General features: G+C 55.3%; 1 protein-coding gene across 1 annotated transcript; it reads left to right on the plus strand.

Annotated features, from left to right (window-relative positions):
• The first annotated feature begins 8,137 nt into the window (after positions 1-8,137).
• Positions 8,138-10,371, plus strand: SPPL2C (signal peptide peptidase like 2C). The gene has a single exon (XM_002696058.6). It carries the CDS (start codon positions 8,216-8,218, stop codon positions 10,286-10,288), a length of 2,073 nt encoding a protein of 690 aa, XP_002696104.1. The 5' UTR covers positions 8,138-8,215; the 3' UTR covers positions 10,289-10,371.
• The last annotated feature ends 4,454 nt before the right edge of the window (positions 10,372-14,825 follow it).

Genomic DNA, 14,825 nt, shown 5'->3' on the forward strand with positions numbered 1-14,825 from the left:
CTCCCTGCCCTGAGTTCCCCAGAGCACCAGCCAGCTGGCCGCTTACACCCTAGGTAAGGAGCCAGCCACATCCAGAGGGACTGGACAGCCAGAGCAGGACTTTGGGGCTTGGGGCTGGGAGATGGGGGTGGCTGGTGTAAATTATATTATTTATCTTTCAACCAGCACTTGTGAAGGCCTTGTGTGTGCCAGGGCTGGCTTGGGAGGGCATCCCAAAGAAACAGAAGCCACTTTCAGCCTTTAGGGCCACTGTGTGGCTGGGGCACCGATGGCACCCTCACATCTGCCAGGGATGGGGCCCTAGGGGGCCCCTGAGGCTAGGAAAGGACTTAGAAGGGTGTGGGTCGTGGGGCCCAGGAAATAAGGGCAGCTCTCGTAAGAGGGTGAATTGTAGGGAGAAGGGCTGTGGGCAAACCATGCAGACGGAGGACTCCGTGAGCAGGCTGCAGCCTGAGCAGAGGTGCGGCGGTGGGACTGGGCAGCCTCGTGTCTCAGCCCCAGGGGAGGAGCTGGGCTGGAAACAGAAAAGAGCTAAGAAGCAGGGGAGGCTGTACAAGCTTGAGTGCTGTCTTAGCATGGAAACCCCAGAAGCAGACCAGGAGACAAGGCTTCAAGAACCAACTCCAGGGCAGGGGCGCACATGCCCACCGCCACGGTCGATGGTAGCTCAGTCCTGCTGCGCAAGCTGGGGGAGCCAAGTGGGACCCATACCTGCGTCATCCCACCTGAGGGGCCAGGGAAGTTTATCCACCAGCCCTCCGGAGGCAGTGGTTCCAGCACCTCCTGCGGAGGTCAGGAGCAAGCTGGGCAAGAGTGAGCTGCATCCTCAGGACAAGAGGTGGTTGGAACACAGAAACTCCACCCACCACTCTCAGGCCTGGGCCTTGCCTCCGAGTCTCTGACCCAGAAACAGGACCATGCAGGGGGGCGTGTGCACGCACATACATGCATGCACACAATCAGGGACACCCACACACATGCACACGGGTGAGTGTGGCGTCAGGACACCAGGACAGATGACCGTGGTGCTGGGAGCCCAGAAGCATCTGCTGGGGGACGAGGGGGCGCCAGTGGGTGAGGGTCTGGCCGCTCACCAAGGGAGGAGAAGCTTCAGTCCCTGAAGCCAAGTGGGGTACCCTGCTCTGCCGACTCCCCAGGCACTGTCCCCTTAAGGAGGCAGTTGGGAGGGCCAGCTGATCAGAGGAGGCTGTGAGAAGGGGACCAGGGGCCACCAGGATGGAGACAGGCTGACAGCTTCCAGAGCAGCTGTGGGGGAACTTTATGGGGAAGCCCATAAAGAGTCCCCCAAAAGAAGGACCAGAATTGGCGGCTGAATCTCAAATGGCCACAGAGGAGGCCCACAGGAGGCAGCTTTCTCAGCGCTGCCTCCCATCCAGGAGGAGAGTGAGAAAGCGAGGACGTGGAGTCAGGGGGAGTCCAAGGGCAGAGGCGCCGAGGGGGGCTCGGGGCTGTGAGGGGGAGTCCACAGGCAAGGGGTCTGCAGGGACCAAGCTGGGGCGGTGCCCCCTCTCCTGCTTGTCCTCTGGCTGTTTTTTAACATTTAGTATTTATTTATTTGAGTCTTATAATATTTATTATTTATTTATACACTGGGTCTTAGTGGCAGCACTCAGGATCTCCACTCTTCATTGTGGCATGCGGGATCCTTAGGTGCAGCATGTGGGATCTAGTTCCCTGGTCAGGGATTGAACCTGCGCCTCCTGCATTGGGACCTCAAGAATCTTAGCAACTGGACCACCAGGGAAGTGCCCCTCCTGGCTGTTGTAGCTGATGGGAGCCAGTCACACACCTGCTGTGCCCTCAGCCCTTTGTGAGGTGGGGAGGCAAGTGGCACCCCCAGGACATATGCCGGCCCAGGCTGCAAAGTTCAGAGCTGCCAATGCTGGAAGGTCACAGGAGGACATCCAAGTGGGGCTGGCAGTCAGCACAGAAGCTGCAGGGGGTCCCTGGGCAGGCAGGGGGCTGGTCCAGATGATCTCAAGATCCCCCTTGTCCAGAGACTATAAAGGGCCAAGGGGCTGGGAACATCTGGGTTGCAAAGAACTGCCAGAGGCAGGTGTGCAGTGTTTAACTCTTCTGTGGGCTCCAGGGCTGGGCTCAAGGCAAGGCCCCCAATGGGGTTTCTGAGGGTCGTTCTGCTCGTAGCTTTGGCTTGTGCGTGGGTGGGAAGGGAGGTCCCTTGGGGTTGTGGGAGGTGTGATGGGCCAAGAGACATGCACCTCACCACACTGTGGGAAGGGGCCGGGCAGCTGCAGGGTGGGGGATCACTGCAGGACAGGCCCCTCTATGAAACTGGGAAGAATTTTTCTCCATGCCACACCCAGAGGCTGCAGTTCCCTCAAATTCGACCTGAGCCCTTTTCTCCTTTAGACCCTCCCTCGCGGGCTCAGATCACCAGTGGAGGAAAAACCACCCTGTGGGGTTTGGGTTTTCCAGTTCTGGCTCCCCACCTCCCTGAGTGTGACAGCATAGCCCCTGCTTTGGGGTCCCCGGCTTCTCCTCCAGGCCTGTTCAGCCCCCTGCTGCTGCTAATAGGACCCAGAGTGGGACCCCAACAGACACCCCAGAACCCGAAGAGGGCAGAGGGTGCAGATCAAGGAGGAAGGGAGGTTTTAGAATCCAGACAATAATTAATTATGGGCATTTGTAGACTGCTTTGCAATCCACAAAATCCTTTATAACATTCACGGAAAATGGAATCAGCCCATTTTCCTGCCGAGAAAACTGAGGCCAAGTGGACTCCTCTGAGATCAAAGGTCTTCTCCAAATCCAGGTCTCCTTCCACCCCATCAGTTAACTGGAGTCACTGAGCTTGGGTTTATGGAGGCCAGGACTGATAAAGCGGCTCTAGGGGGAGGAGACGGCAAGAAGAACTGGGGGTTTCAGACTGTCTGATGGGGGCGAAGTCCCAGGCAAATACCAGCGCGGCCCAAAGATGGCCCAGCCAGTGTCAGACTGCCGAGCCCAACTGGGTGAGAGCCATGAGGGTTCTCTACATCCAGCAACTCCTTCCCTACCTTCCCAACACCCTGCACCCCTCCACTCCTTAAAATGATGTCTAACTGCAAACAGTACAGCCCATGTCCACCAGAAGCCTCTGAGGGTCTCCACGCCCAGCCCATGTGAGGGTGCCACTGGTCTGCAGCTCGGGGGTCCCTCAAGTTCATCTTGTGCAGCCCCCTGACTTCAAACTCACCTTCCCACCTTTGGTTCAAACAGAAGGGGTGCTCCCTGCATTTTTCCATCAGCAGTACCATCACTGAGTGCTCACCCGGAGCCCCTCTGCTAAGCCCCCCACACTCCGATCTCATCTACCCTTCATACCACCCTATGAGGCAAGATCTGTTATTCCCATTTAACAGATGGGGGAAGTGACGCCCAGAGAAGTTGAGAGACATGCCTGGGAGCACCCAGCAGTGGCCCAGCTAGATGTGAAACCCGGCCGGCCTCACTCGGCCCCCATGGTGTTTAAACCCTACACAGCTGAATTTCTTGTGGAGTTCCCCTTCCTGCCCCACTGCTCCTGCCAACCCTCTTCTAAGGGAATTCCCCAGTTTCTCCAATTTGTGGACAAACAGGGTTCAGAGACGAAGCTGGATGCAGAAGTTTGTGCCTGTAAAGGCATGGGCCTCCTGTGGCCCTCTCCCTGAACCAGCCCACCCTCCCCGAGTCCCCAGCCCTGTCCCTGCTCCATTCCATTTCAGAGCATCACCTCTTATTCTTTTCCTTCCATTTTCCCACAACCCCTGCAGATGCTGCTAAGCAGACTCAGGTCAAGAGAGGCCTGGACCAAGTATATTTCTCAGAGGTCTTGGTGTACTAGAAACACCAATGATCATTTCAAAATAACTCCAGGCACCACCTAAGTCCCCAACAGAAGGCAGGGACACTGTCCCAGCCTGCCCTGGGCGGTGACCCTGAGAGTCCAGGCCATAGCTAAGATGAGGCAGCTGGGAGGGACCAGAAGCTGGAGACCAGGAGGATGCCCTCAAGGAAAGGGGTGAAATCTGGGGGGCATGGGGAGGGAGGGTGCTGCAGAGTCTTGAAGCAAAAACACAGGCTGGGGAGTGAGCATCAGCCATTCATGTGACTGCGCCTACCAGGGCCTCCTGCAGGGGGCTGTAGGGGCAGAGTGGCCTTGGAGAGGAGCCAATCCAAGACTGGGGGCTGGCGCTGGGGCTGGGGGGCAAGATGGGGGATCTGGGGAAGCAGCAATTAGACAAGACACCCAAAAGCCTTGATGAGTTGCGTCCTGGCAAGAGCCTAGGAGGGAATGAGTCCAGAGAATTCTTTTGATCCCATGGCTGCCCAAGGGTAGATGGCAGAGGGGGAGGCAGGAGCAGCCTCTGTTTCGGGTTTCAGGGGGTGTTTTCTGAACCCCAAATCAGGGCACATGCTGGTCTGATGAACTCCAGGACAGGTACAAGGCCTGTCCTGAGCACAGTACTCCTGGAGGGGACTGAAGTTGCTCCTTGTTTTGTTCTTTAGAAAACTGGGGGTCTTCCCTGGTGGTCCAGTGGTTAAGAATCTGCCTGCCAACGCAGGGAACATGGGTTCGATTCCTGGTCCAGGAAGATTCCATCTGCCGAGGAGCAACTAAGCCTGCGAGCCGTAACTACTGAAGCCTGCAACTACCCTAGAGCCCAGGCTCCTCAACAAGAGAAGCCGCTGCAACGAGAAGCCCGCACACCGCAACTAGAGAGTAGCCACACGCAGCAACGAAGACCCAGTGCAGCCCAAAAAATAAATTAAAAATAATAAATAAAAATGAAATTACGGTAAAATACACACAACATCAAACTTACCATTTCAACCAAGTGTACAATTCAGCATATTAAATGCACTCACGACGTTGTACCAGCATTGTCACTATCCAGCTCCAGAGCTTTTTCATCGCTCTGATGAAACCCCAGACCCACAGCTCTCCTTCCCACCAGCTACCACCACCTGCTTTCGGTCTTGATGATTTGCCTGTTCTGGACGTTTATAAAAGTGGAGTCGTGCAGGTTTTGTCCTTTCGTGTCTGGCTTCTTTCCGTCGCTTAATGTTCTCAAGGTCCGTCTACATCATAGCACAATCAGAGCTTCGTTCCTTTGTAGGGCAGAATGATGCTCCATCTTACGAGGGGACCACACGTTCTCTAGCCATCCATCAGATGAAGGATGTTGGGGTTCTTTTCACCTACTCCAAGTCATTGTGAGGAGTGCTGCTACAAACATTCAAGTACAATTTTTCATTTGAACAGCTGTTTTCTGTTCTTTGGGGTATACGCCCAGGAGAGGAATTGCTGGGTCACATGATACATTTCTGTTTATAACCTACCATGGGACCACCAGGTGTCTTCTACAGCGGCTGTACCATTTACAATATCCTTACCAGCAACGTATGAGAATCCTAATTTCTCCACATCCATGCCAAAATCTGTTTGTTTTTTTCTGTTTTTAAATAACTTTTTATTTATTTATTGGCTGCTCTGCACAGATCTTGATCCTCAGTCAAGGACTGAAACTGCACCCCCTGCAGTGGAAGCATGGAATTTCAACCATTGGACCGCCAGGCAAATCCCCCAAACCTGCTATTATCTGTTTTGTTATTTTTATAATAGCTACACCCGGTAGGTGTCTTAGTCTTCAGTTTTATTAAAGCCCCAGGACTCTACCTGAAGTAGAGTCTAGCTGAACATCAGTAGCTGGGGCAGGGAAGTGGGGGCCAGAGACGGTGCAGAGAGATTTCTATTACCACAGCCCTACTGTACCAACCATCTGGGTGCTCAGATGCAGAGAGGTGAACCCAGTCTAGACACTGCTCCACTCTCATAAGAACTACACAGGCCCACCGTCCCTTCCCTGAGAGCCCCTGACTGATATACCTGTCCTCTCTCTGCAATGGGAGCCCGGGGAGGGGCAGCTGGCAGCTTCCTCCACTGGCCCTCACACTTCACCCTCACTGGCTGGGGATCTGCTCACCAGTCAGTTGTCCCTGTTCCCTAAAGTGTTTCTGACAGTTAATTTGTCATTGTAATTACTGTTTGTAATCTAATTAAATGTTATATGAATGGATGAAACAGAAGTGCACAAACAAGCAGGGTTGTTACTTCTTAAAAAAATGTGGTTGATGCTTTGAAAGACACAATCTGAATCATACAGAATATCTGACACCTGTCAAGTCAGGTGTGGGTGAGACAAATGTCACCAACTGGGTGGGAGGGGACTGTCAGAGTCTACAAGGTTCTACTCATCAACCTCTTGGCAAAGGTCCCTTAAGCTCACCCTCCACTTCAAAGCATCCAAAGCTGGAGATTTGCCGTCTCATTGATGTGGAGTTCACAAGCTGCATGCACCCCAAGTTGCTTCATTTGTGTCCAACTCTTTGCGACCCCATGGGCTGCAGTCCGCCAGGCTCCTCTGTCCAGGGGATTCTCCAGGCAAGAACACTGGAATGGGTTACCATCCTCTCCTCCAGGGAATGAAGAAAGTAAGGCTTGGGAACTCCCTGGTGGTCCAGTGGTTAGGACTCAGCACTTGCAATGTCATGGGTATGGGTTCAATCCTTGGTCAGGGAACTAATATCTCAGAAGCCACGAGGCACAACCAAAAAAAGAAGAAAAAAAAAAAACCAGAAAAGAAAAGAAGATCTGAGTTGTGATCATGACATGTTAAGGATGGGCCTCTGGTCTCCTGAAATGTGGTGGTGGTGCTGTCCTTGAAGGTAGGGCCTGAAGGTCAAGAATGGGCAGTGGGGAAGGCCTTGGGGCAGAGATTAGAGCTGCAGTCAAGCAGTCAGGGAGCCAGGCTGACCCCGGGCAGTTCCCAGGACAGGGCAACACCTAAGTGACATACGTCCAGAGTGAGAGCTGGATCTGAGGGCTGGGATTAGGGCCCATGGGGTGGGCTTTTCTGAGCCTCAGTGTACTCATCCACGAAGTGGATATATTTGGGTAAGGTTCAGCCGAACCATGGTGCTGGAGAAGACTCTTGGGAGTCCCTTGGACAGCAAGTAGATCAAACCAGTCAATCTTAAAGGAAATCAACCCTGAATATTCATTGGAAGGACTGGTGCTAAAGCTGAAGCTCCAATACTTTGGCCACTTGATGCAAAGAGCCAACTCATTGGAAAAGACCCTTGATGCTGGGAAAGATTGAGGGCAGGAGGAGAAGGGGGCGACAGAGGATGAGATGGTTAGATGGCATCACTGACTCCATGGACATGAGTTTGAGCAAACTCCAGGAGATAGTGAAGGACAGGGAAGGCTGGTGCATTGCAGTCCCTGGGGTTGCAAAGAGTCACACACCACTTGTCGACTGAACAACAAAGCTGCTGTTAACAGACTCACAAGAAACCTGTGGCTTAAGGAAGATAATGTATGTTAACAGTCCACAATGAGTATCCCATACTCCATGCAAGCATCCGGGGACCTGGCTCCTTCACTCCCTTTCTCCCCATCTCTTAGGACATCATCCCCCTCTCCACAGACAATGGCTTGTTCATGAGTGACTTGTGAGAAAAAGAAAGAGATGGACAAGGAGCCCCATGGTCTCTGCCCAGGTTTCTGAGGGACTCACTTCATTTCTGCTCATTTCCAACAGCGAGAAATGGCCACGTGGCCTTTCCTAAATCCTGGTTAGTCTGGGAACAAAGTTCCGGTCATGTGCCTGTGCCAAGGGGCATCATTTGAAGGAGGGCTCACAGCCTTGTGCTGGATGGGTGTAGTAATACCCCCTTGCAGGAGGCTGTGATTGCAGAAAAAGTACCTGGCACTCAGGAAGAGATTGATAAAAATGTACAACATCGCTGAGGTCAGGGATCCCAGGGGCCCAGGAAACCGTCTGGTCTAATGTCATTTCTTTGCAGTTAGAGAAATAGGCAGAGAGGGCCAGGCACCTGCTGGGTCTGTAAAGGGCGAGGTTGGTCCCGAATCCTGTCTGGGATCCTCAAGCCCATCCCCCCACCTCTTGTTTCAAATGACCTGGTCCAGCTCCTCCTAGGCAGATGACCTCTCCACCTGGAGGCAGGGCTGGGGGACAGGATCCCCAGAGGCTGCCCAGCTTTGTGACTAGGTAGGTGTGGCCCTGGTTTCCTGGACTGTCGGCCAAGCAGCTGCTCTGTGACAAGAGGGCCACACCCAGCCCTGGGAGGGGTCAGGGGGCCGTGGGCAGCTGCCACACTGGGACGCAGCGGTAGGTGCCTGAGGAGGATGGCGTGCCTGGGTTTCCTCCTCTTTTTCCTCCTCCTCTTCCTCCTGGCCAGCACCACAGCCCAGGGGGAGTACGGCGTGGTCCACGTGGTGTCGGACAACTGGAGCAAGGACTACTGCATCCTCTTCCGCTCCGACTATGTCACCCTGCCCCGGGACCTGCAGCACGCCCCACTCCTGCCCCTGCACGATGGCACGGGCGCATCCTGGTGCCCAGGCCAGGACTCCTCCCACCAGGCCCACCCGGACGGCTCCGCCAGCCAGCGGCCCCTCCACCGGACCACCGCCATGGTCATGAGAGGCAACTGCAGCTTCTACGACAAGGGCTGGCTGGCTCAGGGCCGAGGCGCCCACGGGTTGCTCATCGTGAGCCGGGTCAGCGACCAACAGTGCTCAGACATCACCCCGGCGGCCCAGAACCCCCACAAGCCCCTCCCAGACCTCACCATCCCCGTGGCTGTGCTCCGCTACACAGACATGCTAGACATCCTCAGCCACACCCACGGGGGCAACAGGGTCCACGTGGCCTTGTACGCCCCCCCAGAGCCCATCCTCGACTACAACATGGTGGTCATCTTCCTCCTAGCCGTGGGCACCGTGGCCGTGGGCGGCTACTGGGCCGGCGTGACTGAGGCTGACCGGCTGCAGCGGCGCCGGGCACGAGGGGGCGGGGGGCCCGGCGGTCACCCTCCACAGAGAGCCCTGGCGGCCCGGCGGGGGCCCGAAGAAGACGACGAGGACTCGCCGGTGGACTTCACGCCGGCCATGACGGGCGCGGTGGTCACCATGTCCTGCTCCATCATGCTTCTGCTCTACTTCTTCTACGACTGCTTTGTCTACATCATGATCGCCATCTTCGGGCTGGGCGCGGGCACCGGCCTCTACAGCTGCCTGGTGCCCGTGGTGCGCCACCTGCCCGTGTGGCAGGACCAGTGGCTCCTGCCCGGCCGCCGGGCCTGTCTGCAGCTGCCCCTGCTGCTGCTGGCTGGCCTGTGCCTGGTGGTGACGGTCCTCTGGGTCGCCTATCGGAACGAGGACCGCTGGGCGTGGCTGCTGCAGGACACGCTGGGCGTGGCCTACTGCCTCTTCGTCCTACGGCGCATGCGCCTGCCCACCCTCAAGAGCTGCGCCTCCTTCCTGCTGGCCCTGCTAGTCTTTGACGTCTTCTTCGTATTCATCACACCCCTCCTCACCAGGACCGGCGAGAGCATCATGGTTGGCGTGGCCTCGGGCCCGGCAGATTCCTTGAGCCATGAGAGGCTGCCCATGGTCCTCAAGGTGCCCCGGCTGAGCTTCTCGGCCTTGACCCTGTGTGACCAGCCCTTCTCCATCCTCGGCTTCGGTGACATCGTGGTCCCCGGCTTCCTGGTGGCCTATTGTCACCGCTTTGATGTGCAGATCCACTCGCGGCAGGTCTACTTCGTGGCCTGCACAGCAGCCTATGCTGTGGGCCTGCTGGTCACCTTCTTCGCCATGGCTCTCATGCAGATGGGCCAGCCTGCCCTGCTCTACCTGGTGTCCAGCACCCTGCTCACCAGCCTGGCCGTGGCCGCCTGCCGCCAAGAGCTCACCCTCTTCTGGACAGGCCAGGTTAGAGGCAAGGCCCTCACCCGGCCTGTGCCAGGGCTCTGCGGTGCCCCTTCAGTTGGTTCTGAGCAGAAGCAGGAGCATGCAGCAGACATCCACAGAGCCTTCGAGCTTGAGGGGGCCACCATCTCCACCCTGGCAAGAGACTTAGATAGCAGCCTTGGGGAGGGCACGGCTGAGACTGTCACCATATCTGAGGATGGAGCCGCCAGTCCAGAAGGCCACAGTGACAGCTCCGAGGGCTGGAGCGATGCCAACCTGGAGCCCGATGACCTGTCGAGTACCCCTTCTGGGGTCTCAGAGGAGCTCTTACCACTGATGCCAATGGCCATGCTGATACCGCTCAGGCCGCCACCCTCAGAGCTGGGCCATATCCAGGCCCAGGCCCAGGCCCAGGCCCATGAGGCTAACCTGTCCTGGACAGGCTTCCACAAGAGGAAGGGCCTTAAGGTAAAGAAGAGCATGTTGACCCAAGATCCCTTGTGAACCAGGAACCCTGGGACATGTGCCTCTAGACTATCACAGAGCAAAGCCACGTGTGACAAAAATAAACTGGGGCATTAAAAATATTCTGTATCTGCCCACAGAGCTGCTTTGTTTGTTAGGGCTTCCCTGGTGGCTCAGGTTAAAGCATCTGCCTCCAATGAGGGAGACCTAGGTTCAATCCCTGGGTCGGGAAGATCCCCTGGAGAAGGAAATGGCAACCCACTCCAGTATTCTTGCCTGGAGAATCCCATGGATGGAGGAGCCTGGTAGGCTACAGTCCACGGGGTCACAAAGAGTCGGACACGACTGAGCAACTTCACCTTCACCTTCACCCATGGAGCTTCTTTGTTTGTTAGAACTGTAAGGAAGCAGTTCACATAGAGCCTGCAGGGTCCTTGGGACAGACCATACCTGTCTGTTTCTGCAGCCCAACCCCAGCCTCATTGCCCATCTTTTTCTCATGCTCAGGTCCAATCAAACCATTACCGTTCCTTGATTATGCCACATACTCTCCTTGTCTCTTTGCACATGCTGTTTCCTCTAGCTGAGACACCCTTCCTACCCAAGAGAGAAATGCTGAAGCCCAGATGAAACATTTCTAAGCAGCCTTCCAGCGTCAGCTCACACCCACCCTTCCTGCTAAGCATCCTTGCTCTGTAAGCATCCTGGACAGCAACGTCACACCCAGTGTGCCTGCTCTCATCCACCTGCTGCATTCACAGACACCAAGTACGCAGCTGCTGTGTACCCCACCCTGCTGGTGGGCACAGAGGGAGTCTGCTGTCCAGCTGGGGGAAGGGTGGGGGATGGAGAACAGATAAGAAAAAACTTGAGAATCATCTCAAAACAGGGATGGAGAGGTTGGAGCTGGAGTGAAAGAATTTAGGAGACCATGGCTTTAGTTCCCATGCTTCCTTCACTGACCTTGGATAATGAACTGGTTTCTTAACCCCTGTGGGGCTTAGGAGTCTCATCCTCAAGATGAGACTTATAATACCATGTCTATCTGGAGGCAGGAGCATGGACAAGATGACCTCTTGAGGACCCCACAATTCCTTAAGCTTTAGAGTATGTTTAGATGTTGCTTAAGCAGAGGAAACAAACTGGGGTGAGGGAAGTCTTGCGGAGGAGTCTATGCGGGAAGGGTAGTGTGGGAAAAGACAGTGGTTAAAGTTCGGAAGCCAGCAGCCTACCAGAAACTCCAGCTCCACCACTGATCTGTCCTGTGTCACTGAGCAAGTGATTTAAGCTCGTGGTGCCTCAGTTTCTTCACCTGTTGAATGGGATAATAATAGGACCTACCATGGTTTGGGGGAAGTCTGACTGCATTGGCTTTCATAAGAGCACTAATGCAGTGCATGTAGGGAGAGCGATGTGAATGTTAACTCTGTTTATATTATGCCCCTTTGTGAAAGGAGCTGAAAGAGTCAAATCCAACTCCTACGAGCCTTTGAGTTCTGGTGCCAATTTCCGCCCCTTCACACCCAGCATGCCTGCCCTGACCACCACCAGGGAGCACACGCCAGCCCCCACCACACACATGCCCCTTCTCTCCCCAGGGCCTTCCCACCTGCTGGGTCCTCTACTGCAACTTTCTAGTCCTCCCACCCCCAGAATCGGGTCTGACCAGTTTCTTGTCCTTCCAGCCCCAGCCTCAGGGAGGCCTTCCTTGATGACCTTTCTTTAAAAAAAAAAATTTTTTTTTTAATATTTATTTATTTATCCGGCTGTGCTGGGTCTTAGTTGCAACATGTGGAATCTAGTTCCCTGACCAGGAATCAAACCCCCAGGTCCCCTGCATTAAGAGCTCAGAGTCTTAGCCACTGGATCACCAGGGAGATCCCTGATGACCTTTCCTAAAGCATCTGCCAGCCCTAATCACATCACCCTATACCCGGTTCATTAGTTTTCTCGTCTCCCCCAGTCATATCAACTTGGTGAGGGCAGGGGCCTTCTGTCTTATTCATCTGTGTGGAACAGGGCCTGGTATGTAGCAGGTGCTTGATTTATGTTTGTTGGAGGAATGAATGAATGAATGAATGCATCATTGAATGGATGAATCAGTGAATCCTGGGCAACGCCTGGCCACTGCCTGCAGTTTTGACCCAGACAATGAAGTGAATCTGTGCAAGCGAGGCAGCCCTCCTGGGAATCCTCACCCATCACAGTCCAGGTTGTCATCCAGACCATCCCCTTCTGCAACCAAAAGAGTGTGAGCCAAGATGGGTCTGTTCTCAACCCACCTCACTTAGTTCTTAAAGCTGTTATAACAAATGAATGGATGGGTTGATGCAGCATGAAGAGGTGGCGCAGGGGTGAAGAAACCTCCTGCCAATGCAGGAGATGCAGGAGACGCAGTTTCTATCCTTGGATCAGAAGGATCTCATAGAGGAGAAAATGGCAACCCACTCCACTTCTTACCTGGAGAATCCCATGAACAGAGGAGCCTGGAGGGCTTCAGTCCATGGGGTCGTCAAGAGTTGGACACAACTTAGCAGACACGCATGAACATGAAGACCTCAGGCCTCCTCCCTGGGGTCCTGCAGAGCCTTGGGCAGTGTGGAGATGAGACTCTAAGGGGTCTGGTTGCACCCTGGGGGTGGAGAGGAAGAGGGCCAGGCAGGTGGGGGGTGCAGGTAAAGGGCATCTCACAGAAAGCCCCACTCACTGGGGAGGAAGCACAGCTCCTCGTCAAACAGCACCTGAAGGCCAGGTCTGGACAAGGGCCGAGTGAGGAACACGGGCCAGGACACTGACCGGAGGTGTTGGCAGCCCCTCCCGCTGGAGTCAGTGACCATCTGGCCTTGGCAGAGGGGCCTCCGCAGGCTCTGGCTCCCCACCAGCCGAGGCTGCCTTCCCGCTGCTGACCTGCGTCACTGGACCTATCAAGGGTGGTCTGCACCCCTCTGCCAGCCCTGAGGGGAAGGGCTGGCAGAGCGGAGGGCTCTTGGTCCCTCTCACCACCTAGACTTGGTGAGGGGGTGGGGGGCGGCAAGATCTGTACCGGGAACTTGTAGTCAGGGTGGCTCTAAGGATGCTGGTTCAGAGCTCCCTGCAGCAGGGTGATGCCTGCCTCCAAGGAGAAGATTCTCAAGGGGAGGGTCTGAGGAAGGAAGCCACCCAACCCCGCCCCCACCCCACCATGTCCAAACAGATTGGGGGAAGAATGAGTCCGATCCTGTTCTCACTGTTCCACCCAGCAGAGGCAAGCATTTAGAGGACATTTTGTCTATAAAATGGGGAGAATGACCCTACCCACCTCAGGGCACTGTACTGAGTGTTAAACCCTCCGGGGCAGGGGCTGAGCCTGGGCTCCAGAAACTTTGCGGCGCTGCTGCACCCCCTGCTCCTGCTCTGACCCCAGGGCCAGGATCCTCTTTAGGTTGCAGGCTCTGCCTCCCTTTGTCAGCCAGCTTCCCAGGGACTGGGTTGAATCCAGTGGCAGGACCAAGCTGTCACCTGTCAAGAGGTGCCCAGAGCTGGCAGCTCCCACCTGAGGGACACAGGAATCTGCACATGTTATCATACACTCACACACACACAGACACACACGGGTACGCGCACATAAACATGCACACACATCTGTCCTGCACCCTCAGGCAGATGATAGGTCAAGACAGCAGGACCAGGGCCTGGCCATCACCCCAGGGCTGGCAGAGAGGCGGCAGGCAGGCCTGCACCCCAGTCTGATGGCTCTTCTGCCCTCACCTCGCTCCTCCTCTTTCCCTTTTGCACTCTGAACTCTGTCTCAGCATCTGCAGAGCCCAACCTGTGCCAGGTGAAACCTAAAATAGGGGGAATTCCCTGGCAGTCCAATAGTTAGGAGTCCATACTTTCACTGCTGAGGGCCCAGGTTTGACTCGTAGTCCAGGAACTAAGATCCCACAAAAACAAACAAAATACATATTAAAGGGATTTCCCTGGTGGTCCAGTGGTTAAGAGACCATCTGCCAGTGCAGGGGACACAGTTTCGATCCCTGAACCAGGAAGATCCTACATGCTGTGGAGTGACTGAGCACGCATGCCACTACTCCTGAAGCCTGTATGCCCTAGAGCCTGAGCAAGAGAAGCCACCGCAAGGGGAGCCTGCACACGGCAACGAAGAGTAGCCCCTGCTCGCTGCCACTGCAGAAAGCCCACATGCGGCAACGGAGACCCAGCGCAGCCATAAACAAATTAACTAATTCTTTAAAAGTTAAGACAGGACCAGCGCAAGAATGAACTCCTGAGCCATATCCAGGGCTCCAGGTTGAGCCATGACCAGGGCTCCAGGTGGCCAGTCCCTGCTCAGGGGCTGTGCTGTGCTCAGGCTACCCAGAAAGAACGAACGGTCACAGCCTAGCGATTTTTTGAGTTAATGAGAAGTTTGGTGCTGGAGCTTCTGGCTTCCCTTGACAGTGAGAACCAGCAAGGACTGAGAGATGCTCTATTCCACAGATGAGGGAAGGAAAGCCCAGAGAGGGCCAGGAACTGCCTAATTTCACAGCTCTCTATCTCCTAGCCCAGCAGCCGGGATCAGCTCCCATCAACACCCCTC

Source organism: Bos taurus, chromosome 19 (genome assembly GCF_002263795.3).
Source record: "Bos taurus isolate L1 Dominette 01449 registration number 42190680 breed Hereford chromosome 19, ARS-UCD2.0, whole genome shotgun sequence".
Lineage (NCBI taxonomy): Eukaryota > Metazoa > Chordata > Mammalia > Artiodactyla > Bovidae > Bos > Bos taurus.

What these genes read in the sequence shown, in the direction of transcription:
- SPPL2C (XM_002696058.6), top strand. Translation starts at nt 8,216, where the DNA reads ATGGCGTGCCTGGGTTTCCTCCTCTTTTTCCTCCTCCTCTTCCTCCTG.